Source organism: Dichomitus squalens (assembly GCF_000275845.1).
Source record: "Dichomitus squalens LYAD-421 SS1 unplaced genomic scaffold DICSQscaffold_1, whole genome shotgun sequence".
In the NCBI taxonomy this organism is placed as follows: domain Eukaryota; kingdom Fungi; phylum Basidiomycota; class Agaricomycetes; order Polyporales; family Polyporaceae; genus Dichomitus; species Dichomitus squalens.
This window is the reverse complement of record NW_006766883.1, coordinates 1,154,342-1,177,327: the sequence shown is the minus strand read 5'-3', so window position 1 is coordinate 1,177,327 and position 22,986 is coordinate 1,154,342. Positions and strand designations below refer to the sequence as shown.

Here is a 22,986-nt window from a genome sequence, read left to right as displayed (position 1 = left end):
CTCCTCTCTCCGCGCGCAAGGAGTGGCTCACAATAGACTTTTTCTGTTACGTTTCTCTCCCTCCGACTGATGCGACTCAAGCATGGATCCCGTTCCCCAACCTTGGTTCAGAGGATCGACAGACTCGCAACCATTCAGCTTGTTCACCGTATTGACTGTCTGTAATCGTGCAGGTCCAGTCGCGAGCTGATCAGCATGCTGAATGTCTATCTTACTAGTCCAATGGCGGCCCGTTTAACTCCATCGCATGCTTCCCTTGGACCGCCAAGTCTCTGGAAATTTTATGGAACGGCAGTGCACTACAAGAAACCTTGGTGCCGCAGTGGCAGGACGTTGTCACAGAGTGGATGGGAGCTATCGCCGCCGGCGGAAAAGGCCGCTTGTGTATATTTCCTAAGTTGGGGACGAAGAAACCAATTGTTGTGAAGCTGAAGGAGGTGAGCGAGCTTCTGCACCGCTTCTTCCTGCTATGTGTGGTTCACGACTCTCTGCCATCATCCTAGGCCGATGCAGAGGTTGAGAACGTCGCTTGGGCTATCAATAGCAATGAGCCACTGAAGCCGCTCATCGTCTTCACAGTCACAAGTGTCATACTGATATACGATGTAAAGAGGCGCGAGATTGTTGGGAAACTGCGTGGACACGGCGGGGTAAGTATCTGTCTTCGCTCGCGATTGATTTGGCTGAATGTCTGCACCTCTCAGCCCATCACTTGTTTGGCGGTGCATCCCACGTCTCCAGAGCTGTTCTGCACAACATCGAAGGATTTTACCGCCCGCATTTACGACCTCACCCTGTCACCCGTGCAGGTGCCGAACAATCCAAACTGGCTCCCCCACACGAAAGGGGTGGGCAGCCTTGCGGGGCCTGCTCATGGCTTGCACATGTGCGAGCCAGAAGGCGAAGGTATTGGTCGAGCGGTCGCTGTGATGGTCGGTGGACGCTCAGGAGGACATCGCGGGGCTGTGTTGTGTTGCGTACGTTGTTCCTCCTTTCCAGACGTTCGAGCGCCTCGTTGATCTCCATATCAGGCCTTTCATCCGTCCCAACCTCTCATCGCGACCGGAGGCGTGAGTATCCTGCGATTCTCTCGGCGACATGTGAGATGCTCATGAGAAGTGATGAAATATCAGATAGACCGCACAGTCAAGATATGGCGCATCCCCCCTTCGGTATTTACGGTGCAGCCATCAGCCACGCTTGCCAGGGAAGATAAGCCGTTGTTCAGTACCGATCTCATCCACAAAGCTCGAGTGCTTTTCCTGAGCTGGCTAGTTGTCATCATGAATTCGAGACAGCTCTATTCTCATGTTTCCACTAGGCTAGACGACGACATACTGATCTCTTGCAGCGCACCTGCTCTCATGCGACGGAACCCAATGGAGGTTGACAAGACATATTGGGAGGATGGTACTGGTATGTTCGTCGAAACAGTAGCTGTTCCAACGGGCCCCTAAAACTCAGACAGCGATGACATGGCAGTGGCTTGGGTTCAACCGATTTTTTCCGGCCGGTAAGATTCCACAGAAGGTTATGAGGGGTACAGCTAGTGTACGTCCACTTCTTCTTCGGTTTCTCTAGCCATCACGAACACTCACCATTTGAATTAGGATTGGCGCAATAGCGGTACGTTCGTACCATTTGAATGTGTGTGGATAAGCTCTTCGTCCTCACACCGTGCGCCTCAGAATCCTTCAAGATTCTGTCCGGATATCACATTCCTTCAGTAGCCAAACACTTCCAAGTCTATCGCTCCTTCTCGCACGATCCTCTACTACTCATCCCGATGGGAAAGATTGTACGCATCTTCAACATCTCGCAATTCTCTCCCCGTCAGCCACCGAAGTTCCCTCTGGACACCAATATCGCATCATTGACGAGCAAGCTTAGCCTGGACGATGACGGGAGTGACCCGGGCACACCGCGACCTAGGAGCCCTCGCGGGGGTGGGAGCAGCACCGAACAGGACGACGACGAAAACGAATCTGCCAGCAGGGACAACCCGTCACAGCAAGAGGGGGACCAGGACGAGGAGGAAGATGGCGAAGACGATCCCATTCCCACGACGACATACCCTCCCCCTGCTCCGCTCACCGCGTTGTTTGACAGCGTCGAAGGCTACGACGTCGTCGCTGAGCTTCCGCCAGGCAATGGTCCCCCGGAGATGGCAGACGTCACGACATGTGCCATGGGATTTGAGGGCCTGGGCATCGCAGGTATCGGAGAGAGGGGTACTCTATATGTCTGGCGGCTGAGAAGATGATCGGCAGACACGATGGCGTGGAGCATATCGAGCGTACTGCGCTTATATTGGGCGTTGGTGAGAGCGTGACTACTGTAGCGATATTCTCACTAGGCGAGAAGGCATGTTGCCTTGAGGTCGTGAAGTGTCGGAATGTCAGCGTCAATAGATCTAGAGACGGCCCACTCCTCGAAGGTCGTTGTGGAACAAGCACAAGGGCAAGTCCCCTGGGTTGCTTTGAGATTTCAAAGGCGGTTTGCGGGTCGTTGAACGTGTCCACTCTGTCCGAGATGCCCATCCTAGCAACCTGCTGCACAGTAACCCCAACTCAGGGATCTGCCCACGCTGTTTGCCCGTTGGTCACAGTCTCACAACATTATCTCTCAAGAAACGGGACGGAGCGGTGCGGAGTCCGGCTGCCGCAGCATTGAAAACCAGATTGTATGTGACAGCACTAGCTGAGCGGCTGAAGAGTATGCATTATGTATTTGAGGGCAATTAGAACGGTCATGATATCTTCCGTCTCTTGCCCACTGACGGCGTGTTCACTGCTGCGCTCTTGCGCTTGACGCTCTCAACCAGACTCCGCAAGCTTGGTTGCGACCCATCCGCGTTAGTGAATTGTTTGACCACCGTTGAATCACGATTGTCGGAGGCTTTCTCCTGTTGCCGGCGAGAACGCTCCTCCAGAAGAGCAGCCATGCTTTTGGTCTTCTTGAAACTATATCAGAAGTGTCAGCTGCCCTTGGAGGCGACAACGAGCGAGGTGGAACGCACTGAGGATTGGTGGGATCGATGGCGAACGTGTGATCCTCGATAACAGCCTTAAACCGGTCATCCTTGACGTCGATCGAGAAGTCTTCCTGAAGTTCATTCTCCCCATCGTCCGCACCCTTCTTGCTTTTCTTTCCCTTCTTCTTGCCGCCCCTCTTCTCCGCACGCAAGACGGCCTTCATATCGAAGTGCTTGACTTCCCCATGCGGCTTGTCCGACGCGGCTAACAACGCAAGCTCCTCCGCAGTGGACTCGACGCGCGCAGGCCGGTCTTCGTCGTCAGCTCCCTTACTCTTGCCCTTGCCCTTCTTGTCCTTTCCTCTTCCCTTCTTGCTTGTCGTCGCCGCCTCCGCAAGCTCCTCGGCACTCTCCTCGTCACTGCCACCGCTGAAGAAGTCGTCATCGAGGGGGTTCTTGCTAGACTTGCTCCCTTTCTTCTCCTCGGCCTTCTCCTGTCGCCGTTCGAGAATCTCCTCCTTCCGCTTCTTTTTCTTCTCCTTCATCTTCCGCTGGTACTTCTCGAGCGTCGTCTCGTCCTTGTCGTCCTTGCCCGCGCTCAGCCCAGGCGTGAACGTGATCTCCATATCGACGTCGTCCTCATCTTTGCCGCCCTTGCCGGTACCCCAGCCCTCTGGCATCGTGTCGTCGCCGCCCCCAAGGAGCAAAGCGCGCAGCTTCTCGCGCTCGGCGGCCTTGGCTGCCTTCTTGCCCTTGCCCGTTGACGCGGCGGGGGCATCGTCAGACTCGGATTCGGACGAAGAGGCGATGTAGGCGCGGAAGTCGTTCTCCTCGATCTCCTTGCGCGAGAGGACGCGCTTGGTGACCAGCGCCCGCTCGGGTTCGTCTTCATCCCAAGTCAACTTGACTTTGGAATGCCGGAGGGCCTGGGGACACGTTATAACCCATCAGCTGCGTGCATGAGCTCCGACGGCTGGCATACATACGTCTGTGGTGAACTCGAGTGGCTTGTATGGGACGCTAAGGTCATCCTTCGCCTCATCACTGTAAGAGACATTAAGAATGAGACCATAGATAGATGCCGAGGCATCAGACGCACTCACCGGAACTCATCGTCAAAGGTCATGTTGTCGGGAACGAAGCTGAGATCGAAGACGTTGGCGGAGCGTTCGAGCTCTGTTCCCTCCAGCTCATTGAAGATATGTGAAGCGGCTTCGACAGTATCACATTCGACGATAGCGTAGTAGTATCTACAGAGACATGAATGGCGAGTCCGCCTATACCGCAGGATGCTAACATACCGTAGTCGCTCGAGCTGATACTTCCGAAGCGCGTCCTCGTCGTAGTCCTCGCCCTCGCCGACGTCATAAACGGTGCGCTCGTTGATCTCCTCAGGTGCCAATTCGCGCTTTTTCTTGAAGATCTCTGGGGGAGGTCCTTCTGTCTCTTCCCTGGCCATGCGCTCCTTGCCAAACTCGCTGGGGTAGACCCGGACGCTGAGAACCTTTCCAAGCGCCACAGAACCAGAAGTGCTCTTGGATGCGCCATTGTCTCTGGACCCCGAGGCAACGGGTGCGCCCGTAGGAGAGACGAGGGACGAAAAAATCTTGTAGAGATGTATAGCACGTACGTGATCCCAGTCAAGATTGACGACCGCAATCCGCCGGGTGCGCTGGACCTGCGACTCCTGATCGCCGTCCTGGTTGGCTTGGGCATAGGCCGCAGCCTGGGCATCCAAGTCCGCATATGTGTCCTCGTCGAGGTCGACTTCAGCGTCATCGGACACAGGTATGGGTTGGGTCACATCCCTTCCCAAGGTGATGATGCCACCGGTGTCGCTGTCATCATCGCTTTGTGCGTCTGGCAGGCGGTCGTCTTCCTCGTCGGAAGACTCGAGGAGGACCTCTCCGCGAGCGTAGTCTGGACCGGGCTTGAGCTCTAGCTGAGCTTCGTCCTCATCGTCGAGACGGTAGAATCTGCGGAGGTTGTCGTGTTCGTGATCATCCGCGAGGGGGCGGCCATACTTGTCGACACGCGCTGATCATTTCCGAGCATGTGTGAGCGACGATGTGAACAGAAACCGGAGGTTTCGGCTTACGTTTCCCCTTTTTGCTTTTCTTCTCCTTTTTCCCGTCAAAGAAGTCCTTGAACCGATCGTCTACTACGACCCTGTTCTTTTCCTTTTTGATGCGCCGAAAGCGAGGGTCTGTCTTGAGGCGAGCAAAACGAGGGTCGGACATGGCGCAGACGGTAGAGACAGAGCAAAGGACGGCAGACACGAGCCAATCAGCATCAAACTCTGTGCGTGACAGAGTAAAAGCGACGTGTGACAGGCATTACCCAATATGGGCGGTCGTAAATAGCCAGGAAGCAAAGTTGCTTGACGACGAAGCCGGTATCAGATGATACGGCCGCGTGCATCCGTCTCCTGTCAGCGCCGACGGGCACAGCGTTCGAGCCTACACGTCTTATACGCCCATCTCTCTCCTTTTCCCCATTCCCCTTTCTCGTTCCCTTCTGTGCGTATGCCCCCTCCTGCGCAATTTGTGTCTCCCTGTCTGACCCTGTATGATTGCTCTTCCAGATTCCAACCTCGCGCTAGGCCGCAGGACGACGCATTTCTTCGGTTGAACCGATCCACGTCAAGCACCTATACTCTCAGCACTCGTTCTTTAATATCACGTCGAGATGTTCTCCAAGCTCCTTTCTGTCGCCGTCCTGGCCGCCTTCATTGGGCAGGCGCTGGCCCACCCTATGCCGATGCCGATGCGTGTAAGTTGTCTCCTCCTGCTTGAACCATCTGACTGGACTGAAGCTGTGGATGCAGCGCGAACTCGAGAGCCGCCAGGCGGCCTCGTTCGAGACCATCGCCGCCTACAGGCGCGCTGATGTCAACACTGTTCCTGTCGAGCAGCCGTCGATGTCGCAAAACGGGAAGATTGTGCCCTTTGTCAACACTGGCAAGGTCAACCCCCGCGCGATCAAGTCCCGCGCAATCAACTCCGTGACCGACAGCGAGCCCACCATGGCAAAGGACGGCCAGATCGTCCCCTTCGTGAACACTGGCAAGACTAAGCGCGCCGACATCAACACCGTCCCTGTCGAGCAGCCTTCTATGTCGCAGAACGGCAAGATCGTCCCCTTCGTTAACACTGCTGCCGGCAAGGGCAAGCGCGCGGATGTCAACACTGTCCCCGTTGAACAGCCCTCGATGTCCCAGAACGGCAAGATTGTACCGTTCGTCAACCACTCCGCGAAGGGCAAGCGCGCCGACGTGAACACAGTTCCCGTCGAGCAGCCCTCGATGTCGCAGAATGGGAAGATTGTCCCCTTCGTCAACACGTCTGCAGGCAAAGGCAAGCGTGCCGACGTCAACACTGTCCCTGTCGAGCAGCCCTCGATGTCGCAGAATGGCAAGATCGTCCCCTTCGTGAACACTTCCGCCGGCAAAGGCAAGCGCGCGGATGTCAACACTGTCCCTGTTGAGCAGCCGTCCATGTCCCAGAACGGAAAGATCGTGCCATTCGTCAACCATGCTGCAAAGGGCAAACGCGCCGACGTGAACACCGTGCCCGTTGAGCAGCCTTCGATGTCGCAGAACGGCAAGATTGTGCCGTTTGTCAACAACGCCGCCAAGAACTAAGGTTTGTTCGTTGCTGTTTCATCATGACTGCATCGCTGACAGATTGTACAGCGGCTTCCTGCCGTGACTGTCGGGGACAGGCCATGACGGCCGAGCATGGACACTTGACACTGACAGGACGATGTGCTTCAGGTGTTCTTGGCTATATCTTAGATTTGCGTGCTTTGTATCCCTACCCTAGCACTACCTTCGCTTGCGAAGGTTTTACGTTCTTTCTGGAATCCATGATTGGTTCGAGATTGGGAAACCCACAAATTCGCCTGAGAAGATAGATCGCACGAGTGAAAATGGTCCTTAGATGTGGGACAGGACGGAACGACGCAAGGTACTGTACACTTATACATTTCAGAGCAACAGATAGGCAGCTGGCTTTCTCTTCCTATGATTATGAGATCTTCGCTTTGGAGAAGTCGAGTTCCGGGTGAGCCTCTTGGAATTTCTTCAGCGTCTGGACAGACGGGAGCGTTCAATACCTCGTCGAACTGACTGAAGTCAAAGACTAACCTCCATCTTCTTGATTTCGTCCGACGTGGGCTTCCCCATTTGCTGCGTTCTGTTCAATAGATGGGTCGATTGGGGGAAGACTATATATGCATTACCTTCTGCTGGTTGTCGAACTAAGGCGAGGATCAGTGGACTGAACGATGCCTGACCTTGAATGGTGGGAGGCTCACCATCATCTTCTCCACCATAGCCCTATCCGAAGGTGAGCGGTGCACGGGTCACATTGTCATTCATAGCGCACCTGGTCTCCCCATCAAGGTCACTGAGCTTGCTGTTCTCGGGCTGGATCTTTGTGGTATCAAGCTTGGGGTGATGCGTGAGTACGTTCTCCCACCATTGCTGCTGGTTCAGCTTCTCCAGGTGGATGAGTACGGTCTCCTGATCCTCTATTGAGCACGGTGAGATGGGGCGCATGCTCTTGATATAATGTAACACCGCGTCGCATACCAAGCGTCCAGGTACTATCGTCGAGCTTGACCTCCTTGCAAAGGTCTCCGGCCAGGATGGGCTCCTTGCCCTTGAGGCCGACGCTGAGCTTCTTCTTCTGTATTACAACGTTGAGGTCGCGCGCGCGCGTGCCCTTGGGGACTGGGACGGTGATATCGACGTCGCCTAGCTGTTGCGTCCACTTGTAGGGCAGCGCTGTCCAAAGACATGTCGATACGATGTACGTTCGGGTATTTGATCAGAGCATAGGATCGCACCAGCTTGCTCGGCGGCTTCGCGCGCGCGATCTGCCTTATCGCGTGCTTCGCGCTCTTCGGGTGTGAGCTTGTCGTAGTCGTCGTCAGCAGACATGGTGGACAAGGTTTGAGTCGCGTTTTTAGGAATCCTGGTAGAGCGTATGGGGTTTGAGGATAACTGGCAAGGGCGGGGCGGAAAGCACTGCGATTGAGTTCACTTGAGTAGAGAGCTGTGCGGATTCCAGAAAGCGTCATGCCACGTGATGGCAGGGTCTTCCGGAGGTTTCCCACGCGCCGGACAGTGAGCAGCAGCGTTTGCCTCCGTCGTCCACCACGAGAGAGTCGCTCTCCTGACCATCTACGCCCCATCCGGTACGTCCCCATCATTCATGGAGAGCCAGGATGTTTGGTCAGACTTCGAGGTGGGTTTTGTCTGGCGGACTGGGTTGTCCAAATATGGTTAAGGAGGCTGACCCCGCCTGCTCGGCAACAGACGCTCCGACACAACGTGAAGCACAACAAGGTCGACCAACTCAAACAGATCCTGTCCGCCTTCAACGAGGAGTGTTACACGAATCATACTAAGACCGGCAAAAAACAGGACCTCATCGACAAGATTGTCCGGTCGCTCGACGAGTGGAGGCGGGAGAATAACAGGGAACGGTGGTCGCGGGCAAAGGCCATTATGAATCGGGTTCGAACCAACTCGTGAGTCCCCCGCCACCTTTTGTCCTCCTCCACCCATCCTATCGTCCGCCGAGCCACTTGGCTGTCTTCCGCGCACACGACAAGAATAATGTCTGGCTATCCGGCGACGACTGTGTTGCTTACCCGAGATCGGTTTGGCAGATACCACGCTGGTGCCTACAGGCCCAACGGTGACTCGTCCTCCTACTCCCACTCGCACTCATTTGCCCCTCCGCCACCAACTACAGCCTACCAGTCAGGGAGTTCGCTCTCTGGCGCGATCCCACGCTATGATCCATATGCACCTCCCCGACGACCGACACAACCAGCGTCCGTAACACCTACCTCTACTGTTCCCGTGCCACAACAACCTATGCCTGTCATCCGCTTCAAGTACTCCCCTTTCTTCAGGATGGAACGAATAGTCTCTGCCGTCGTGGAATGTCCAGGTATGTCCGGCGTCTGATGTGGTCGTTTGACTTGTGTCTCATTGTTCTTTAGAATCTACAAGCTCCATGGACCGCCGCTCACAATCCCTCACCTTCACTATGCAGCCAGACATCATTGCCAAGCTGAACTCTTCCAGGTGAGTAATACCGCAGCCAAAAACATACCCCCTGGGCTTATCCCGCTGCCGCAGCCCCAAGTATCAGCTCCGACTTTACTGCACGTCGTCCACATATTACACTCCGAACGGATCGTTCCGCTCACCCGGGGCAACCCCATGTCCGATTGAATTCCCACCAACCTGTGAAGTACGGGTCAACGGCACGCAGCTGAACGCGAACCTCAAAGGTTTGAAGAAGAAAGCCGGCACGGCGCCACCCCCTGACCTGGGGAAGCTCGCTCGTCAGACAGCCAACGCGTCTAACCGTGTTGAGATGATCTACGTGAACAGCCAGCAGCCCACACCGGCCAAGGTATTGCATTCGCTCCAGATGTATATTCACCGTGTACTCACTCCCGCGAGTAGAAGTTTTATCTTGTGGTCATGTTGGTCGAAGTTACCTCGGTGGATCAGCTAATCGAGCGACTCAGGAAAGGCAAATATAAGCCTAAAGACGACATTCTTGCAGAAAGTGCGTAGTTTCCTCGGTTCACTATTCGCGCAAGAACTGAGGATCGTTGTGCAGTGAACAAGGCTGCATCGGACGACGACGACATCATCGCTGGTCACCAGAAGATGTCCTTGAAGTGTCCGGTGAGTGCCATCCTTCTTTCGTTGCTGTCTTATCAGGCTGACCTGACTGTCCCCATAGCTGAGCTATATGCGTATCACAACGCCATGCCGATCCTCCGCATGCGTACATCCACAATGCTTCGACGCCATGTCATGGTTCTCCGTCATGGAGCAGACAACAACATGGATGTGTCCAGTTTGCGAGAAGGTGCTGAACGTTGAGGATCTCATAATCGACGGGTATGCGCCTTCAAGTCTCTTATCGTATCTGACGCTCATCGGACGGAACTCAGGTACTTCGATGATATCTTGAAGCACACACCTGATAGTGTCGAGGACGTGATCGTCGAAGCCGATGGACAGTGGCACACTGAGGACAACAAGTTTGCTTCGCCTGTGTGGAAGGCGACTCATCCTACGGCTCCGCCTGTCAAACCTCCGGTTCCGAAGCGGGCAGCCTCTCCAGTCAAGCATGCCGCAAATGGCATGAACGGAGTGAATGGCCAAGAGAAGCCTCGTCCTAGTCAAGCGGAGATTGTCATCTTGGACTCTGATGACGAAGACGAAGATGAAGGTCGGGTCAAACGGGAGCTCTCTCCTTCCACTGACGGCGTGCTCCCTCGACCAAGTCAGTCTATAGGTGGCTCGCAGCCGTCACGGTCTACAACAGCTCAGGCCGCTGATATCATAGACCTGACGTTGGATTCAGACGACGATGAGCCGCCTCCTCCACGACTGTCTGCACCGTCGACGAAGAAGCGGAAGGAAACAGACGAACTGCTCTCTCCTACGGAGCAAATCTGGAAGAAGTCACGCACGGAAAGCGGCTCCTCATCTTCATCTCCAGGATTTGATACTCTGGTAAATAGCAGTACGTTACGCATGGCAGAGGAAGCGGCTGCGCAGCGGAGGCTGGGAGCACCTTCTACCTCGCAGCCTCGATATCAGCCTTCGTCGCAGCGATCTCCCCCATACCGTGGGTCGCAGCCATTCAACCCGCCTGAGCGTCTTCCGCCGCCGCCTCCGCCTCCGCCTACACTACCCCGTCGTCTGCCGTCGTCGCCACACGACGGTTACCGGACCACCTTGCCTCCGCTCGCGTATACATCACAGCGCGGAAGCGGTGCGGGAAGCTCTTCACCTACGAGTTGGCGGTGACGGGGGGATATATTTGACGTTGATTGGCCGGTTATTGATGGGTTTTTCTTGCGGTCGTCGCTTACAGCAGTTTGTACAGTGGCTTATCATAGAGTATAATCGTAGCCTTGTAGTGTTCGCCAATGGCCATCGTAATGTCGAGTGTTTCTTTGGGAGCACACCTAGTGGTGACGGACAGAGAAGTGGTGGTGGCGAACAGAACAGAGGACCTGCCGAGGGAGCAGGCGATGCGAGATGGGATGATGCCAGGCGAGTCGGCTCGTCATTCGCGAAACGTCGCGGGTTTCGTCCGTCATTTCGGGCAGGCATATGATTGGTCCAGCGCAATTTTGACGGGCCGTCATGTCGGCCGGACTCGGGGTTCCAAATCCCGGCGCTGTCCGAAAACGTACTTAGGCGTTCGCACGCGAGACTTTTTGCTCCTCCAACTTGTCCTCCCCCTCCACTCAGTTCCTCTTCCTTCCGGTTTCCACTCCGTCAAAATGGCCGACGCTAAGAAGGGCAAGACTCCCAAGGAGTTCGCAGGTGCGTATGCGCCTGCGACGCTGCGTCGTTTGCGGCGTGTGCCTTTCATGCACGAAGCTTGATTGCTGACCTGGCACCCGTGTGCAGTCGATTTCCTGATGGGTGGTGTGTCTGCGGTATGTTTCGTGTTCTAATGGGCTGTCGACGTGTCACTGATCAGCTTTCGTGCTGTTCAGGCTGTTGCCAAAACCTCTGCTGCCCCCATCGAGCGTATCAAGCTTCTCATTCAGAACCAGGATGAGATGGTCTGTTAGATTTAAGGATGAGATTCTGTGCACTCCCTGACTGGCTTGTTCTCTTCAGATCAAGCAGGGTCGTCTTGCCGAGCCCTACAAGGGTATCAGCGACTGCTTTGCGCGTACCTACCGTGATGAGGGTCTTCTCTCCCTCTGGCGCGGTAACACTGCCAACGTCATCCGGTACTTCCCCACGCAGGCGCTGAACTTCGCCTTCAGTGCGTTTTTTCTTTTACCGTGGTGAATCCTGATTTGACCCATGACGTGTCAAAAAGAGGACTACTTCAAGTCCCTTTTCGGCTTTAAGAAGTCGGAAGGCTACTGGAAGTGGTTCGCCGGCAACGTCGCGTCTGGTGGTGCCGCTGGTGCCGCATCGCTTCTCTTCGTCTACTCTCTCGACTACGCTCGTACGCGTCTCGCCAACGATGCCAAGTCGGCCAAGGGTGGAGGACAGCGCCAGTTCAACGGTCTCGTTGACGTCTACAAGAAGACCCTTGCGTCCGATGGTATTGCTGGTCTCTACCGTGGCTTTGTCCCCTCGGTCGTCGGTATCATTGTCTACCGTGGTCTCTACTTCGGTGTCTACGACTCCGTTAGTGAGTATATTCAATTAACATGTGTTTTGTGTCGTTTCTCATCATTTGCAGAGCCTGTTGTGCTGGTTGGCGCTCTCGAGGGCTCCTTCTTGGCTTCCTTCTTCCTTGGCTGGGGTGTTACCATCGGTGCTGGTCTTGCGTCGTACCCTCTTGACACGATCCGGTAAGTCAATTCAAACTGGACAAGATGAGTTGTCTACTGACCACGGAATCCTTTGGTAGTCGTCGTATGATGATGACTTCTGGTGGTGGTGTTCACTACAAGTCCATGTTCGATGCTGGTTCGCAGATCGTCGCCAAGGAGGGCGTGAAGTCGCTCTTCAAGGGTGCTGGTGCCAACATCCTCCGTGGTGTTGCTGGCGCTGGTGTGCTCTCGCTGTACGACAAGCTCCAGGAGGTCCTCTTCGGCAAGGTCTACTCTGGTGGTATGTAACTTGAACTTTCAAGGCATCGTGCATCTCATTTAACGCTTTGTGCACAGGCTCTGGCTAAGCGTATTTAGAGAGGACACTTTACGTAGGATCAACTTAGTAGTACTACCGCTTACCTTGCATGCTACTCGACATCCAATAGACAGTGTCGCTATTTCCTTGGTAGTGCCATCTATATTGCGTTGGGCATATTATCTTAGTATACGTAGAATTGAAATCGATGGATTTCGTATACCATTGCGATCGAGCGCCTACAGCTTTCGGTGGATACGCACTCAGCCGAGTACATGCGCGTCGGTAGCGGATCTCCGCTACTCTGTTCTATGCTACGTTTATGGCGGCTGAGGATATCGACGGCCGGTCACTGGAGATGCTATACTGCAGGCGTTGGTAGCCCAGTTGTGCTTCGCCCCTACCAGGAGACGTGTCTGCAAGCTTGTGTCGATGCTCTCGAAAGAGGTTCTACACGAATTGGTGTCTCGCTGCCAACTGGTGCTGGCAAAACCACAGTCTTCATTTCCCTTCTGTCGCGACTCCCCGCTCCAAAGCAAGCCCCAGATGCAACAAGGTCACTCGTCATCGTCAACAGCGTTGAGTTAGCCCGGCAAACCGCGGAGCAGGCTCGAAGGCTTTTTCCTGAGTGGACAGTAGAGATTGAACAAGGGAAGCAACAGGCTTCAGGTCTCGCGGATCTGTACGTCTCTCCCTTGACTGTATCTGGACGCCTGTCTGATGTTTTCGAACACAGCACAGTCGCGACCTTCCAAACGCTGCTGCGATCTCAGAGACTGGGCAAGTTCAGAGCGCAGTATCTGAAGGGCGTGATTGTCGACGAGGCGCACCACGCTGCCGCACCTTCGTGAGTTGCCTCGGATCTCGTGCACGGGTGCCTTGGTTGAGTCTCCGACCAGATACCGTCGCATTCTCTCGCATTTCGACTCTGCAATCAAGAGCCCAGACGATGAATTCGAGCCTCCGGCCTTGAGCCATCGCATACCCATACTAGGATTCTCTGCGACCTTCAGCAGGCATGACGGCATGGCCCTCGGTTCGGTGTTTGAGGAGATAGTCTACCACAAGGATGTCGTTGAGATGATCAAGGACCAATGGTGCGCATATAGCCTATATCGACTTGGTTGGCGCGTAGCTGAACGGAACCACCATTGTTAGGCTCTGCGAGGTTCGATTCACCACCGTTCAAGCGGACCTGGACCTCAGCGGAGTGACGGTCAATACCAGCAGTGGAGACTTCAACCCGACAAGCTTGGCACACGTCGTAAACACTCCAGTCGTAAACGAGCTTGTCGTGCGATCATGGTTGGATAAAGCAGGTCAGTCTCGTGCTGGTTGGAACGGCGTCCCGAAATAACAATTGTGCGTTACCGTGCAGCGGACCGCAAGTCGACCCTCGTGTTCTGCGTCAACCTCGCGCATGTCAATGCGCTCACGACGACGTTCAGGAACGCAGGAGTGGACGCGCGGTACGTCCATTCGAAGACTCCTGCGGCCGAACGAAAGGCCTTGGTTGAAGACTTCAAGGCGGCTATATTCCCGGTGCTGGTGAATTGTGGTACGGTTTGCTGCCCAACGGACTATCGCTTCGCCCCTGACGCGTCGCCTCGTAGCGGTTCTGACGGAAGGCACGGATATCCCCAACATCGATTGTGTCATAGTGGCACGGCCGACGAGATCTCGCAACGTCTTCGCGCAGATGGTCAGTCTTGAGCTTGTTTTTGTCTTCGGTCTCATAGTGCTTACTGCGGAGGTAGATCGGCCGCGGTATGAGGTTATCCCCGGCTACTGGCAAGGATTACTGCCGCATCATCGACTTCGTCGACTCAGAGGCGCGTGTGGCTGGTGTCGTCTCTACACCCACGCTCTTCGGATTGGACCCCTCGATGATATCGGACGGTACGTAGCTCAAGGTCGATATTATACCTCAGTCTCGCCTCTGAACAAGAAGGCAGATGAGACTATCGAAAGTCTCGAGGAGCGCAATGCCGCCATGGTCGAAGCCGATGAGGAAACCGGGTCCCCAACCGGTGCTGTCACGGGCAACATGTCCTCCCCTACAGCTGTGAAGTACATTGACCATGATGACCCTTTCATTATCGCCGATCAAGGGTCAGGAGACCCTAGCCTTCATCAGCTCACCCGAAACGCTTGGGTATCCTGCGGTGGTGGTGTTTACGTGCTGGAATGCCTTGGTAAAGGGTATATACGTATCACACCAACGGAAGGCGGGGACGAGGATGATGGCGAGAGGGAAGATGGAGGTGGAGGCGAAAGCGAAACCACAGGCGCAGTTGCAGGCCAAGAGCAGAGTACGTCCGGAATTCGTGCTCATATTAACGATGTGTTCAAGCCTTGGCAGACGCCAAGTTTGTCGCTCACTATACCCCGCCAACGCTCGCCAAGCAGACAGCATGGATGTTGAAGATATCTCCTTATAGGAAGAGTAGGCAGATATTGACCGCGGCCACGTTGGGTGATGCGATTCGCGGCTGCGATACTTACGCGCTGAACGAGATTCTGCCCGGGACTGTTGCCCTCGGTCTACTGCGAACATCGAGATGGCGCTGGGAGCCGGCTTCTGAAACGCAGAAGCAATTCATAATCAAACGCTGGAAAGATCGCAAGGTCATCGCCGCTGCGGACGGACTAGGAAAAGTCAGGCATACCACGGAAGAGGGCTTGAGGGCTCTGAAGAAGGGCGAGGCTGCGAACATTATCACTCGTTTGAAGCATGGAGCACTGGTAGGTTCAGTGCAACATTTCCCTCTGACCAGTCTTGCTAAAGGAACTGTACACAGACTCGCTTTGAAAAGAAGCGCAAGCAGCAGGCTAAGATACATCTTGCTCAGCAGAAAGAGATTCGTAGGCGGGCAAGGGAGGACGTCAAGGTCGGACGTTTACCATTGACCCATTGACATTACTATCTCTTGTAATAGACTACACATCGTAGAGTACATATTGCCATCGAAACTAATGCAACCTCCCGTTCGTGCCCAAGTTCGACAACCTCGGAGAGACAGCATGCTCGCTTTGCAGAGTGTAGACGGCAGCCAGCTGCGCCTGTGCGACCAGCTGATCCAGTGCTTCTGGACTTTCGAAGGCGTTGGGGGCTTGGGAGAGCGTAGCTAACATGGAGCCGACCAAGGAATCGCCTGCACCCGTAACATTTACGATCTTCTCGGCTGCGACCCGAATGGGAGGGAAGTGTTTGAACACGACTATGTGACTGCCTGTCCTGTTGTGAGCCACAACCTGGCGGGCGTAGACATTGCTACTCTGGTTTGCCCATGCAGACGACTGCGCTTGCTCGCCAGAGATCCGGAACGCAGCGATGAGCCCTCGCTCCCCGCACTTGATGATGAGGTGCTGGAAGAACGGAAGGAGGTTGATGGTCATCTGCGCGATCCCGTTCTCGACCAGGAAAGAGAGATTGCCTGTGACCGCCTCGTCCTCGAACGCCTGGCGCCGCGCCAGTTGCTCGAGCTCCATGCGGAACTCGGAGCCGAGAGTCATGTCGTCGATAACTTGCCACCAGTACTTGTGTGCGGTCAGCTCGAGAGGTGACGCGCACGCCTCTTGATACATGTGAGCCAACTCAAGCACATTCGGAGTGGCGAACGTCACAGGCGCGTGAGACAGAGATGCCGAGCTCAGCGATGCAGCGATGGCAGGGAAGATCGTCGTCGACTTTGGTACAGAGGTGGGCTCGCTGCAAGGGGTCAATTGCGGTCAATAGTAGAGGCGTATGATAACTCACAAGAAGGCTATTGGTGAACAAATGAGAGGTGGGCCGAAGAGAGATTAGTAGGCATGTGTACTCACTAGAGATATTCCGTTTCGTGGCGTAAGTCAACAACGACTTCATAGTCTCCGGAGACATGTTTGCGTCCAGAGCCAGAAGAGAGGGTTTCTGTTTGTCCAGGACCTCGATGACCTTGCATGCGCATGAGTGCACTGAGCTTGGTCTCCGCGAAAGAACGACAAGCTCACTTTCGCTGCGTCAAGCGTTCGAATCACGTCCATGTCAGCAACACCACCGGTAAGTTCTCCTGCGCTATCCAGCACCATATTACAGACGGCTGTCCGCGCATCAGGGACACGAATCAGGCCGTCTGTACGCATGCCGATCCGCTCTGACTCGGAAACCAGTAGTTGTCCGAACGCATCCTCGCCGATGGGAGAAACCAAGACAGCAGAATGAGCCAAGTCCTTAGAGAACGAGCTCAAGATACGGTAGGCGGCTTCCGCAACGTTACGACCAACTCCGCCTGACGTGAGGGAGACCACGCCAGGTGAGGTAGTATACAGATTGTTGTTCGAACGCGCCCCGCCAGGAACAGGATCTGCTCGTGCTGTGACGTCGACGGCGGCGGAACCTACGATGACCAGCTTTGCGGGGGGCTGTAGATACTCATCAAGTCAGCCCGAGCATAGAACATACAAGGATACTCGAGAATCCACGCACCACATTCGTCCTCTCTGGTTTCGACGCCGCGGGCGTCGATTCTGGGTGAACTACATGGGGATGGGAAGCACTGGTCTCCCTTGCTAATTGTGAATACGCGACAGCAATTTGGCCACCTGTAGTCCTATGAGGGTCGAGCATTCATGCGTATTGTGCGTGATCACTGACCGATAGTGGCCGTATTCTCGATCAGCGCAATATCTGTGAGTAGGTGTTTGTATCTCTGTTACAGCTCTTTCTCATATAATAACACTACTCACTGCTGTTCAAAGACTTGCCAGCCGTCAGTTCGCTGACACGTTTGAGCAGCCATGGGGTCGCTTCCTTTCCTCGTCGGCTCACGCCATTGGCTTCTGACTCTTTTATGGCTTGCTCGACAGCGCGCTGGAGCTCTTCGCCGACAGACTCATACTCTTCCGGGATTGGCACAGCAAATAGCGCACCATTGGACATTCCCAGCTGCCTGTGAGTGTCTGTTGGCAGTATGAAAATGCGATGACACGGCACGGCTTAAGACGCAACGTACTGAGAATTCGAGCCGCAGACTCTGGGTCGTCTATGCGCCATGGACTCTGCAGCGAACAAGTCGGTACGGGTAACAATAACCGGTAGTGCAAACTCACCTTGAAGCCGCTTCTCCTGGTGTAGAATGCGGGGAAGTCGTCTGTAGGGCCATACGATACGACCGGAACACCTAGGGTTTCCTGCATGCCCTCATTATTGGCCAGGCGTGGCAAGATATTCCTGTCAGACGAACCAGATACTCAAGCGTTCTGTGTTCCATATAATGAACAATTTGTAGTGATGTATGCGTAGGGGATCTCACCGTCCAATATCCAATATAGACTTCACTCCAGCAGAAACCAGCCCAACCGGGCACCGAGTAAGCTCGTGAAGGTCAGCGGATATGTCCATAGCTGCGTGTCTGCTCGTCAAAACAGCGCTTCCTTCATTCTACAAGGACTCACTGGACTCAGCCCCGCGATGAACTCCACCGAGACTGTATGTCGCACGAAGACGAATCAAGACATTGGCTTAAGGGAGGAGACTGCCCTTACCCTCCGGTGGAGAAGACCTACGCGCCAGTCAACGGGGTGTCCACTCACACCTAACATGAGTCTTCACCTTGATCCCAGCTAACGCAGCGAAAATGAGGGTAGTGCTGCATGTTGTCCCCTGGTACAACCCGTCGCATTCACTATCCCCACTCCCCCAGGAGTGATGTGCGCACTCACACCGTCTTTCTTGAGAGCGATCGCCGTGCCGAGATCTCTCCTCGACAGCTTCACAACAGAAGGATTTTTGCTCACGTCCGCGAGCCGTTCCAGCTCGAGTGGCTCGAGACCGATCTTCACGCGTCCTTCTATAAGTCCGATGGTTGCAGGAATCGCACCCGCCTTCCGGACATTGCTCTCGACGGACAGTGCGGTCTCCCGGTTCGTTGGGTAGGGCATGCCGTGGGTGACTATGGTCGTCTCGAGCGCAACGACCGGCCGACGGTGCGCGAGGGCTTCCTGGACCTCGGGATGGACGTCAATCGGCGCGTGCTCTTTAAGCGCGACCGACAAGGAGATGGGTCGCTTGCATCTCAGCGAAGCAGTCGTGGGTCTCAGGAGAGGTGCAGCACGTCGTTGGAGGAAAGACATCAGCCAGTATGCATCACAGTGGGAGTCGGGAACAGGAGCGGACGCTCGCAGCGGCACGGGCTCTTCGGGCGCGACCCGGGAAGCATGCGAGTCATGGTCAGGCGTACTTGCAGGATTCAACAACCGATGGTATGTAACCTCTTGTATCATGACTTCCACACCAGCCGCTCCTTCTGCATCGGTCGAAGCGCATCTCGAAATTCCCGAAGGAGTATGCGTCCTCACATACGAGAAACTCGACACCCAAGCCATCATACAATGGGTGGCAGATGACGGAGCGGGAGCAACAGCAGTCTTCATTGGCACCACGCGGAACTCTTTCAAAGGCAAGGCCACTACCATGTTCGCAGGTCGTGTACTACTGTAATGATGACTCTCGTACAGGCAAAGTGGTCACCCGTTTAGACTATCAGGCGTACAGCAAGCTTGCCATCCGGACGATGGCCGACATTGTCCGCAACGTTCACAACGCACACACACGCTCAGCACACCAGACCGTCGAGAGCGGTGGCACACAGGCCCGTTCGCTGATTCGATCAGCGGTACATCACCGACTGGGGACAGTTCCCGTCGGCGAGCCTTCAATCGTGATCGCGGTCTCTTCGCCTCACCGAAAGGAAGCGTTCATGGCGTGCGAGCAGATCCTAGAGGAGGTGAAGCTGAAGGCGCAGATATGGAAGAGGGAATTCTACGAAGGGGAACAGGAAGAGGATGCCGAGTGGAAGGCAAACGTCGGTCATTGAAAGCGATGATATAAACTGTGTATATGCGGAGTAGCCATGCGTCTGGAATCCTGTAAGGACTTGCAGTGAGTAGAAATGTAAAACGGAGGTACTCACAAACATCGTGCAGGTGTCGTGAGGAGGGTAGTCCGTGCGCTCGCAGAGAATCAGTCGACTTTCCATTTCTTGGTAACATCGTCGTCCTCGTTGCTCACAAGGAGTTCTATGGACCAGATAGCCAGCGTGAAGAAAATGTTCATCCATCTCCACCAGACCTGAGAGGAGTGATCCAACACTGAACAGCAATCAGTGATATTCTAATCATGCGAAGAGGGTTCACGACTCACTGAGTAGGTGTGAATAAACTGTCACGAAGATGGACTGCCGGTAAGTCAGTAGGAGGTAAGTCAACTTGGAAGTCTGACACCCTGATCAGCGTAGAACAAGTCGGAGAGTAGTGGTTCACTTACTGGTCTGCCTTCCCATCCGTCGTCCACACCTGTCTCATCTTCCCAACTGTCTGCTCCGATAGTGGGTAGGATATGCGAGGCGAAGTGGAGCACACATAGGCGGTAGACGAGGGCGAATAGAACGGGCTTTGGTACCGTATTGGACACGAAGTTGGCAAGAGTTTGAAGATGGGGAAGTATGTTCGAGACCAACGGCGTACTGAAGCAGTAGAACGTGAGCGGATCGTGTGACATGCCGCAAGAAGAATGACGTACTATTGGAGGCCGGTGTCGAGGACGAGGGCGTCGTCGACGCCGCACAACCATACGTTGTACGCCACGATCAGGGCAAGGCAACTGGTCTCGATCACGTTCGTGCGGCGCAGCGCGAATCCGATGAACGTGAGGAAGATCAAGGTGGTCAACGCGACCCCCAGCAGAGTAGAGGAGAGCGGCGAGTCCGCGGTCGCGGGATAGGACTACAAGCCATATATGTTGAGTTGATCCACTCATGCGAGTTGAACGAGAACGCACCACAACGACCCAGAACGCCGACGCGACATATGCCGCTGCGGCCGCAACAAGGAGGCCGAATTGATAAGCTTCGCCCTCGCCGACTAGCTCCTTTCCGACCTGTCCTAGCCTTTGAGCCACCAGTAAACTCGACATGCCTTCCAAGACGATGAATCCCGGGCCCGACCACTGGAGGATCTGTCCCCACCAGGAGGCCGCCATCGTGAGCCACGGGTGCACGCCCTCGGAGAACGCGTTGAAGCACACGAGGAGGAGGAAGGGGTGCATGGGGACTTGCATAATGCTCAGCGCGGGCGAGCCCCAGAAGAGCACGAGCGTGCCATGGATCAGCGAGTGCAGAAAGAGGAGGAGCGAGAGAAGGAGGAATGCGGACTTGGAGAGCGTAGAAAGCGTGAGGGGGAGGAAGATGAGAATCTGGAGAACGGTGGACAGTCTGGAGCGCGTCGGTTAGCACCAGTAATGTGCTACTCACCTTGGCGGACGAGAAACTCACCTCGCTGTGCTGGACAACGCGTGCCAAAGAAACCAAGGAGACATAGCTGACCAGTATCACCAGAGGGCGATACGGGAGAGCTCAAGAGGTTGGCCTGTGGCCAGAGTGGGACGCCGCGGATGGCGTAGGGAGCAAACACGGACAGTCGCGCCTACCTTCGAGCGCACCCATTCACACGTGCAGCAGCATGCAGTGTGCACTTCCCCACTTGCCCCTGCGCCACCGACGTCGACACGTACACAGCGAGGAACAATACGACTCTAAATGGTGTATATTGCTCTAAGCTAGGGGTGCGGGTACATGTACATGTAATAAATTATCCGATCCGGTGTCCTACTGAAGAAAGCGCTGTGCTGAAGTGGCAATTGGCTTGGGAAGTGGCGGCATCCATTGGACGAGAAATCGTGTCTCGCCTCAAGCCTGGGCTCAAGAAACCCTTGGCAGCTGCAAACTCAACATCTCTGTGAGGAGCTGCAGGATCTGAAGGCTTGACGTAGAACTTGTCAACAATGGGGATTTGAAGCAGGTTCATCTTCGGCGTTATGACCACCATATGGTTCGTCCGTATCTCCATCCAGTCCGCTGATCATGGTAAGTGAGACATAAGTGAAGCGAACAACGCTAGGGTAACTTACCCTTCTCGAAGGTCAGAGGTTCACTCGCAATCTAGTACGCGCATCTCAGTACTACTAAGCAGAGTTGTAGTGCGGTGCCGTACCAATATCAAATTCTCGCGCTTGTCTGTCTTTGACATTTTATAATGACCACCTTCGGCATACTCACTAAACGTGCTGCCAGAAGAGAACCACTACACAGAGGTCGATTGAGCGTATATAACTTATAGGGACGGTGTCACTTACCAGCGATGCGGCTTCATCTGTCCGTGATGAGATGTAACGCGTTGCGACAACGGTCTCACCGTCAGTGACGCAGAAGTTCATGAGACTGGGCTGTGTTCGATTATGAGCATCATGAGTCAATATGACCCATGGTTCAAGAGACCGACCTCAGTGATGTCATATTCTTCCAATAGAGAATTGATGTGGGCAATCGTGTCCAGCATCGCCCGCTGGAGGACCGCTGGTGTAAAACTCTCTGCCGAGGGGTTTGGTAACTACGAGACGGGTCGATGTTAGACGGTGCTTTCGACGCCGTCATTGTGGATTGTAACTGACCTTGGACAGAAACAGCGCAAACGCCCATTGAGAATCTGGGGTAGTCAGATGTGTTGTTCACCCTAACGTGCACGGGACTGACCTGTGTTACCGGTAACCCAGTTGAACACATCATCTCGTACGCTCTGCAGCAGCTTGCGCTTCAGCTTGTGAAAGTCTGATATGCCACCATTGTGCATCCACTAGAGAACGATTGTCTGAGACTCATCACAACCGCGTCGCACGAGATTCACCCACCATGAGTTTACCATACGACCAAGGATGGCAGTTGTCGAGACTGAGCGTTCCAGCCGTAGTGGCACGGACGTGAGCACTGAGCCATAAACCGTGAGATTCTCCGCGGTCATCGTGCCAAAGGAGTCTGCTCACAAGACCAGAGGCGACTTGATCTTCTCTGCCAAGCGCACGAGATTTACGTTGTTCCACGCCTGCGTGTCGAGTTAGACGACGCGTGCCCACCGGGTCATAGCACAATGACATACGGGAGTGACAGAGGTAAAGATGCAAGGTTGAACACCCAGCTCTTCGTCGTACACAGAGTCATACCAGCCTACGGGAGCAGTCGCAGGGTGTGAGCAACTGACGAATTGCACATCACGCGCCACTCACCAACACCGAAACCATCGCCATTGATAGGTCTCCGATGGTCCAAGCGCAACCGGGAGTCGAAGGCTTGGTTGATGATCGAATGGCAGGGCCGCGTGAGGAGATGCGATAGCTGTACGGGCTCTGTGCCTTTGTAGATGACAAACCGGCACATTGTGAGAGGAAGGTTGGGGACTGCGAGGAGGATTAGGACGTAAGCTTAGCCGGACGAGGCGCAGTTCAAGCGGTAGAGGGGATGGCGATATCTGGCAGCGGAAGAGCGCA

At 54.8% G+C, this 22,986-nt stretch overlaps 10 protein-coding genes across 10 annotated transcripts; 5 read left to right on the top strand and 5 right to left on the bottom strand.

Moving 5' to 3' along the window:
- Positions 1–82: 82 nt before the first annotated feature.
- DICSQDRAFT_158486 (WD40 repeat-like protein) lies at positions 83–2,418 on the top strand (the record flags this gene model as incomplete). The annotated part of the gene is made up of 10 exons (XM_007360213.1): positions 83–157; positions 219–437; positions 504–650; positions 705–977; positions 1,032–1,070; positions 1,134–1,275; positions 1,327–1,416; positions 1,469–1,551; positions 1,611–1,626; positions 1,689–2,418. The coding sequence occupies 10 exons, from the start codon at positions 83–85 to the stop codon at positions 2,261–2,263; spliced, it is 1,659 nt and encodes a 552-aa protein (XP_007360275.1). The 3' UTR covers positions 2,264–2,418.
- A 291-nt stretch (positions 2,419–2,709) lies between these two features.
- Positions 2,710–5,219, bottom strand: DICSQDRAFT_131053 (uncharacterized protein). The gene is made up of 6 exons (XM_007360212.1): positions 5,073–5,219; positions 4,276–5,011; positions 4,078–4,224; positions 3,961–4,018; positions 3,020–3,900; positions 2,710–2,963 (listed from the first exon to the last, which is right to left on the bottom strand). The coding sequence occupies exons 1-6, from the start codon at positions 5,212–5,214 to the stop codon at positions 2,750–2,752; spliced, it is 2,178 nt and encodes a 725-aa protein (XP_007360274.1). The 5' UTR covers positions 5,215–5,219; the 3' UTR covers positions 2,710–2,749.
- Positions 5,220–5,607: 388 nt separating this feature from the next.
- On the top strand, positions 5,608–6,617 carry DICSQDRAFT_158484 (uncharacterized protein; the record flags this gene model as incomplete). The annotated part of the gene is made up of 2 exons (XM_007360211.1): positions 5,608–5,746; positions 5,790–6,617. The coding sequence occupies exons 1-2, from the start codon at positions 5,663–5,665 to the stop codon at positions 6,615–6,617; spliced, it is 912 nt and encodes a 303-aa protein (XP_007360273.1). The 5' UTR covers positions 5,608–5,662.
- A 267-nt stretch (positions 6,618–6,884) lies between these two features.
- On the bottom strand, positions 6,885–7,987 carry DICSQDRAFT_75812 (nuclear movement protein nudC). The gene is made up of 7 exons (XM_007360210.1): positions 7,826–7,987; positions 7,569–7,763; positions 7,363–7,507; positions 7,292–7,313; positions 7,217–7,234; positions 7,122–7,163; positions 6,885–7,065 (listed from the first exon to the last, which is right to left on the bottom strand). The coding sequence occupies exons 1-7, from the start codon at positions 7,917–7,919 to the stop codon at positions 7,003–7,005; spliced, it is 579 nt and encodes a 192-aa protein (XP_007360272.1). The 5' UTR covers positions 7,920–7,987; the 3' UTR covers positions 6,885–7,002.
- Positions 7,988–8,125: 138 nt separating this feature from the next.
- On the top strand, positions 8,126–10,979 carry DICSQDRAFT_75809 (uncharacterized protein). Its single transcript, XM_007360209.1, has 9 exons — positions 8,126–8,226; positions 8,298–8,512; positions 8,654–8,940; positions 8,993–9,077; positions 9,132–9,411; positions 9,465–9,570; positions 9,625–9,692; positions 9,751–9,911; positions 9,965–10,979. The coding sequence occupies exons 1-9, from the start codon at positions 8,194–8,196 to the stop codon at positions 10,827–10,829; spliced, it is 2,100 nt and encodes a 699-aa protein (XP_007360271.1). The 5' UTR covers positions 8,126–8,193; the 3' UTR covers positions 10,830–10,979.
- A 288-nt stretch (positions 10,980–11,267) lies between these two features.
- DICSQDRAFT_75804 (eukaryotic ADP/ATP carrier) lies at positions 11,268–12,865 on the top strand. The gene is made up of 8 exons (XM_007360208.1): positions 11,268–11,354; positions 11,442–11,470; positions 11,531–11,599; positions 11,658–11,808; positions 11,866–12,186; positions 12,238–12,349; positions 12,409–12,611; positions 12,668–12,865. The coding sequence occupies exons 1-8, from the start codon at positions 11,312–11,314 to the stop codon at positions 12,676–12,678; spliced, it is 939 nt and encodes a 312-aa protein (XP_007360270.1). The 5' UTR covers positions 11,268–11,311; the 3' UTR covers positions 12,679–12,865.
- A 42-nt stretch (positions 12,866–12,907) lies between these two features.
- Positions 12,908–18,756, bottom strand: DICSQDRAFT_75803 (indigoidine synthase A-like protein). Its single transcript, XM_007360207.1, has 24 exons — positions 18,333–18,756; positions 18,223–18,273; positions 18,156–18,172; positions 18,066–18,097; positions 17,924–18,014; positions 17,855–17,870; positions 17,721–17,801; positions 17,624–17,669; positions 17,358–17,570; positions 17,266–17,298; positions 17,098–17,213; positions 16,623–17,033; positions 16,455–16,566; positions 16,390–16,396; positions 15,431–16,341; positions 14,992–15,374; positions 14,585–14,941; positions 14,387–14,528; positions 14,243–14,331; positions 14,008–14,187; positions 13,788–13,948; positions 13,529–13,726; positions 13,366–13,476; positions 12,908–13,311 (listed from the first exon to the last, which is right to left on the bottom strand). Exons 1-15 carry the CDS (start codon positions 18,741–18,743, stop codon positions 15,603–15,605), a joined length of 2,376 nt encoding a protein of 791 aa, XP_007360269.1. The 5' UTR covers positions 18,744–18,756; the 3' UTR covers positions 12,908–13,311; positions 13,366–13,476; positions 13,529–13,726; positions 13,788–13,948; positions 14,008–14,187; positions 14,243–14,331; positions 14,387–14,528; positions 14,585–14,941; positions 14,992–15,374; positions 15,431–15,602.
- A 135-nt stretch (positions 18,757–18,891) lies between these two features.
- DICSQDRAFT_142348 (molybdenum cofactor synthesis 2) lies at positions 18,892–19,486 on the top strand (the record flags this gene model as incomplete). The annotated part of the gene is made up of 2 exons (XM_007360206.1): positions 18,892–19,069; positions 19,128–19,486. 2 exons carry the CDS (start codon positions 18,892–18,894, stop codon positions 19,484–19,486), a joined length of 537 nt encoding a protein of 178 aa, XP_007360268.1.
- A 146-nt stretch (positions 19,487–19,632) lies between these two features.
- Positions 19,633–20,985, bottom strand: DICSQDRAFT_164611 (uncharacterized protein; the record flags this gene model as incomplete). The annotated part of the gene is made up of 6 exons (XM_007360205.1): positions 19,633–19,760; positions 19,813–19,885; positions 19,936–20,134; positions 20,191–20,393; positions 20,449–20,881; positions 20,942–20,985. The coding sequence occupies 6 exons, from the start codon at positions 20,983–20,985 to the stop codon at positions 19,633–19,635; spliced, it is 1,080 nt and encodes a 359-aa protein (XP_007360267.1).
- Positions 20,986–21,230: 245 nt separating this feature from the next.
- DICSQDRAFT_176537 (N-terminal nucleophile aminohydrolase) lies at positions 21,231–22,936 on the bottom strand. The gene is made up of 11 exons (XM_007360204.1): positions 22,726–22,936; positions 22,599–22,666; positions 22,486–22,544; positions 22,354–22,429; positions 22,199–22,298; positions 22,117–22,151; positions 21,948–22,055; positions 21,802–21,891; positions 21,660–21,749; positions 21,577–21,607; positions 21,231–21,523 (listed from the first exon to the last, which is right to left on the bottom strand). Exons 1-11 carry the CDS (start codon positions 22,874–22,876, stop codon positions 21,258–21,260), a joined length of 1,074 nt encoding a protein of 357 aa, XP_007360266.1. The 5' UTR covers positions 22,877–22,936; the 3' UTR covers positions 21,231–21,257.
- Positions 22,937–22,986: the final 50 nt, after the last annotated feature.

Bases quoted from the DNA above. Each gene is read 5' to 3' on its own strand.
- DICSQDRAFT_131053 (XM_007360212.1), bottom strand. From the start codon at position 5,214: ATGTCCGACCCTCGTTTTGCTCGCCTCAAGACAGACCCTCGCTTTCGG. The intron at 4,019-4,077 runs GTGAGTGCGTCT...TGTCTCTTACAG, and splicing joins ACCTTTGACGATGAGTTCCG to TGATGAGGCGAAGGATGACC. The intron at 3,901-3,960 runs GTATGTATGCCA...ACGTGTCCCCAG, and splicing joins CACTCGAGTTCACCACAGAC to GCCCTCCGGCATTCCAAAGT.
- DICSQDRAFT_75812 (XM_007360210.1), bottom strand. From the start codon at position 7,919: ATGTCTGCTGACGACGACTACGACAAGCTCACACCCGAAGAGCGCGAA. The intron at 7,508-7,568 runs GTATGCGACGCG...CGTGCTCAATAG, and splicing joins CGATAGTACCTGGACGCTTG to AGGATCAGGAGACCGTACTC. The intron at 7,066-7,121 runs GTTAGTCTTTGA...CCGTCTGTCCAG, and splicing joins ACGAAATCAAGAAGATGGAG to ACGCTGAAGAAATTCCAAGA.
- DICSQDRAFT_75803 (XM_007360207.1), bottom strand. From the start codon at position 18,743: ATGTCTTTCCTCCAACGACGTGCTGCACCTCTCCTGAGACCCACGACT. The intron at 17,214-17,265 runs GTCAGTGATCAC...ATAGGACTACAG, and splicing joins CGAGAATACGGCCACTATCG to GTGGCCAAATTGCTGTCGCG. The intron at 17,034-17,097 runs GTGCGTGGATTC...GAGTATCTACAG, and splicing joins AACCAGAGAGGACGAATGTG to CCCCCCGCAAAGCTGGTCAT.
- DICSQDRAFT_176537 (XM_007360204.1), bottom strand. From the start codon at position 22,876: ATGTGCCGGTTTGTCATCTACAAAGGCACAGAGCCCGTACAGCTATCG. The intron at 22,545-22,598 runs GTATGTCATTGT...CTCGACACGCAG, and splicing joins TCTTTACCTCTGTCACTCCC to GCGTGGAACAACGTAAATCT. The intron at 22,299-22,353 runs GTGGGTGAATCT...ATCGTTCTCTAG, and splicing joins GGTCGTATGGTAAACTCATG to TGGATGCACAATGGTGGCAT.
- DICSQDRAFT_75809 (XM_007360209.1), top strand. From the start codon at position 8,194: ATGGAGAGCCAGGATGTTTGGTCAGACTTCGAG. The intron at 8,513-8,653 runs GTGAGTCCCCCG...TCGGTTTGGCAG, and splicing joins AATCGGGTTCGAACCAACTC to ATACCACGCTGGTGCCTACA. The intron at 9,912-9,964 runs GTATGCGCCTTC...GACGGAACTCAG, and splicing joins GAGGATCTCATAATCGACGG to GTACTTCGATGATATCTTGA.
- DICSQDRAFT_75804 (XM_007360208.1), top strand. From the start codon at position 11,312: ATGGCCGACGCTAAGAAGGGCAAGACTCCCAAGGAGTTCGCAG. The intron at 11,471-11,530 runs GTATGTTTCGTG...CGTGCTGTTCAG, and splicing joins TGATGGGTGGTGTGTCTGCG to GCTGTTGCCAAAACCTCTGC. The intron at 12,350-12,408 runs GTAAGTCAATTC...ATCCTTTGGTAG, and splicing joins TACCCTCTTGACACGATCCG to TCGTCGTATGATGATGACTT.